The 3513-nt window shown below is 36.5% G+C and overlaps 1 protein-coding gene across 1 annotated transcript; it reads right to left on the bottom strand.

Moving 5' to 3' along the window:
- Positions 1-857: 857 nt before the first annotated feature.
- LOC129947642 (splicing factor 3A subunit 3) lies at positions 858-2725 on the bottom strand. Its single transcript, XM_056058277.1, has 4 exons — positions 2484-2725; positions 2374-2421; positions 1101-2319; positions 858-1037 (listed from the first exon to the last, which is right to left on the bottom strand). The coding sequence occupies exons 1-4, from the start codon at positions 2577-2579 to the stop codon at positions 904-906; spliced, it is 1497 nt and encodes a 498-aa protein (XP_055914252.1). The 5' UTR covers positions 2580-2725; the 3' UTR covers positions 858-903.
- Between the last annotated feature and the right edge of the window lie 788 nt (positions 2726-3513).

Below are 3513 nucleotides of genomic sequence, written 5' to 3'. Positions count from 1 at the left end.
CATTAAAATTAAACTGGTGATCATATCCTGGCAACAACGTCACTATCGAGGAAGCATAGTGACCAGTTAAAATGGTTCTCTTATAGGAACCCTTTCTTTAACTGAATAGTTTTGACACGAGAAATTTGATGATATGACACAATGGTCAAATGTGCCTAGAGGAGATAGAAAACTAATAGTGTACTTACCAGGGTCAGAGGTAAGAAACAAGTCAAGAGTGTTGTCTGCTCGATCTACCACGTTCGATATTCGAGTGGGCTCGTTGACCAGCTGAGTTAGGTGGTTCAACTCAGCGAAGATTTCTGCACACACTCTATCGGGTGTTGTCTGGCCTGAATGTTGAAGCCATGAAGAATTATGTAAATTCAATTCATATAATCTGCTGAAACACAGATTAGCATATGCACTAATTCCAATTGTAATTGATACATAAACTAGGCTGTGGAACTGTGGAAGAAAGGGAAGTAAGGATGGGATGGTACTCACTGTGAAGTGCTGTGCTGAGTGGCTTATCATTTTTTGTTATTGGTGTTTTTTTGTTGTTATTTTGAGTGGCGTGATTGAAATATTTTTAAAATAACATTTTTTTATCGGATGAACCAAAATACTTTTTGTTCATGTTCACCTCTATCATGATTACGACTTAATTTTAAAGGAAACCAATTCAAACTTTATTTGATAGATCCTTTGGTCCAATAAAAAATTAGCAATCTCATAAATTTCATTCTTAAAAACTTCATTCTCAATTTTAACTTTAAGATATTTAATCCACTAAAGTAAATCAGAAGCAATTAAATAACTTTCGCATCGATGGTAAATAACATTTCCAAAACCGTCCTTATTAAAATTTCGGTGTATATATTTTTCCAAATAATTGTACTTTATTTAAAAATCATTTATACTTTAAAGCAATCCTTGCCGTTTCAAGTCCTCGTAAGTTTTTCGGTTAACGACGTTTCCTAAAGAATCTTCGAATTCCTCCTCTTGGTCGGCGATCCATCGCTCGCTTTGCTTTTGCGATTTCAGTTTCTCCCACACTAAAAATTTAAGAAATATATTTCTTACACTTTGAAAAACAAAACTATTAGAAAATATCTTACAAGTAATAGCATCCTCGATTTGGGTTACATTTGCAAAATGGGCTGTATTTGGTATTCCCAAACATCGCATACCATGAGCGTGCCTCCATTCGGCAAAATGTCTCTGGAATGCTTTTGGTCCTTTGTATGTAAAGTTACCGCAAATTTCGCAATTGTAATTTATGTTAAGCCCGTGTAGTTTATAGAGCCAATAGGGAATTGGTTTTCCGTCCCATCCCAATGGTAAATTCTTGGGATTGTAAGGAACGTCGTCGGCATCTTCTTCGTCGTTCTCGCTTTCACTTGCTTCAGCATCACTATCGTCTCTCTCACCTCCCGTACGTGCTTGCTTCCGTTGAACATTCTCCTTGGTGGCGCTTCGCTGCTCTGATACAAACTCAACACAACGGTACAGCATAGCTTCCAGCAGGGCAATTTCTTTTTGTCGTGATTGCTCACGGGCACTAAACTTTCCGCTAGTCTTCTTGGCTATGAGCGATGAATCAAGATGTGTCTTGCCTTTGGTCGAAAATAACCTCTGCGCCCGTTCCTCTAGGGTGCCTCCACACTTTAAATCGAGAGCCATCAGAGCTGACTTCAAACGATCAAGACCCAAAGAAGCAAGCTCCTCCCAACTGGAGAAGGCAGACAGGTCTAAATGAGCACCAGTGTTTGCCAATACCGATTCCGTTTCTTTTGGCCAACCTGGAAAAGTTCCATTAGCCCATTGTTTCTGAAAGTCAGCATCCAACTTTGCGAGCTCTGCATCGATGTCCAATAATGGCTTGATACGCACAATATAACCGTACAAGTAATCGTTCAAGCTTTCCAAGTACTTTTTGTATTCCATGTTCTTGCGCTCTTTAGGGATGTCGAAGACGTGATCGAATGTCATCAGGTAGGTGATGTAGTCGACCTTTTCAATGCCGCGTATGTTTAAATATGTTTCATAGCATTCGTTAAGATCTAGATAACGGCCGCCACCCTCCTCGTCAGTGAACTCAACCAGACCGCTCATTTCGTCGTTGTTGCTGTAGGACTTTGTGAGTTCATCGAACTCAATTGAGAGTGGAACACTTATCTCGTTGGGATGCTTCTTGTAAAATTCCTTGATCTGCTTTAGTCGGGCATAGAATTCGTTGAATTCATTTGGACCCGACAAGGCTTGCACTTCGGCCTTGCGCTCATTGTCCTTGTCTTCGTAGAGTTCCTTTAGCTTGTGTGTCGCGTTGTGATGAAGCTGCAATTGAAAATAATTAGGTTCTGCGACTTTACGACAAGCAATTTCACTTACATCCAGCAAATACTTTAAACGATGTTCCGAGTAAATTTTTTCTTTTTCCTGTTTATAAATTTCTCAAATATTATTATTAATATTTGTATTTGAAGAAAAAGGCTACTTACACCCGGTTTTCTATTCGCATATTCGTCTACCATCAGTTTGATAAGACGTTCCCGTTCTTCGTGATAACGACGTTGCTGTTCTAAAATAGTTTCCATTGTGGTATTCGGCAAATACAATTTATTTTATAAAACGTTTTGGTTTCTCGTTCATAAACGTTTTTAAATTTTGTTTTGTTTTCTAGTGCTTTATTCTTCCATTGAATCTATAAATCTGACTTTCCAAATTGATGGCAGAAGTAAACTTCAAAAACCAAAGCAATATCGACAGGCTGGCTTTCCATATCCAGTCTTGAATGAATTATCATTCCAGGGACTTGATAAGGCCTGTTTATATTTCGGAGATTGAAGAGATCTAAGTTATTTTTTTTTTTGAATTGATAACTTTATGGTTTATTTACATGAATCTCCATTTGAATTTCTTCAAAAGAAAAATGTATAAAAATAATGTTTATGATATTGAGAGACAAATCCTGAAAAACTTAATTTCTACATTATAAGAAATTCGAGAAATGCAGAAGTCATTAAAGTGAAGACGAAACTGTTCATCTGTATTATAGATGTAAAAAGTTCAACAAAAGCTTTTCATTTTATCTTTATTTTTAAATTTTAGTACTACGATTTTTTATATAAAATTTGTGTATTGAATTTAAAAATAAGTTAGGTATTGGGTCGTTCTGCTGGTCTATTGTTGTCTGGTATCCATTTCGTTGTCATTTTTGTTCTGAAGTTTAATACATGTCTAGCTCTATTTCAGTCTTCTTGTTATATTTATGACGTTTATAATTCCGGTTCCACTGCACATATCTTCATTTCGTACCCTTTCAATTGGTCGAATGTTATTTTCCATTTGGTCTGATATATCCTCAGCTGCTCAAATGTTTTTGCTGTCAAGCTCATTGTTTGTTATCCGTAAGTAAAGATCGGTAGCAGAGTCAAAGATATATTTCATTGCGCAATTTTGTCTAATTTTAAATCTGTTTAAGTCTCCAGAACTATTTCCAGTAATTTGTAATGCGTCTTTTAATTTCTT

Source organism: Eupeodes corollae, chromosome 2 (genome assembly GCF_945859685.1).
Source record: "Eupeodes corollae chromosome 2, idEupCoro1.1, whole genome shotgun sequence".
Classification (NCBI taxonomy): Eukaryota; Metazoa; Arthropoda; class Insecta; order Diptera; family Syrphidae; genus Eupeodes; species Eupeodes corollae.
This window is presented reverse-complemented; position numbering and strand designations above follow the sequence as displayed.

Coding starts and splice junctions, on each gene's coding strand:
- LOC129947642 (XM_056058277.1), bottom strand. CDS start 2,579: ATGGAAACTATTTTAGAACAGCAACGTCGTTATCACGAAGAACGGGAA. Junction 2,422..2,483: donor ATGCGAATAGAAAACCGGGT/GTAAGTAGCCTT, acceptor ATTTATAAACAG/GAAAAAGAAAAAATTTACTC. Junction 2,320..2,373: donor GTTTAAAGTATTTGCTGGAT/GTAAGTGAAATT, acceptor TTTCAATTGCAG/CTTCATCACAACGCGACACA.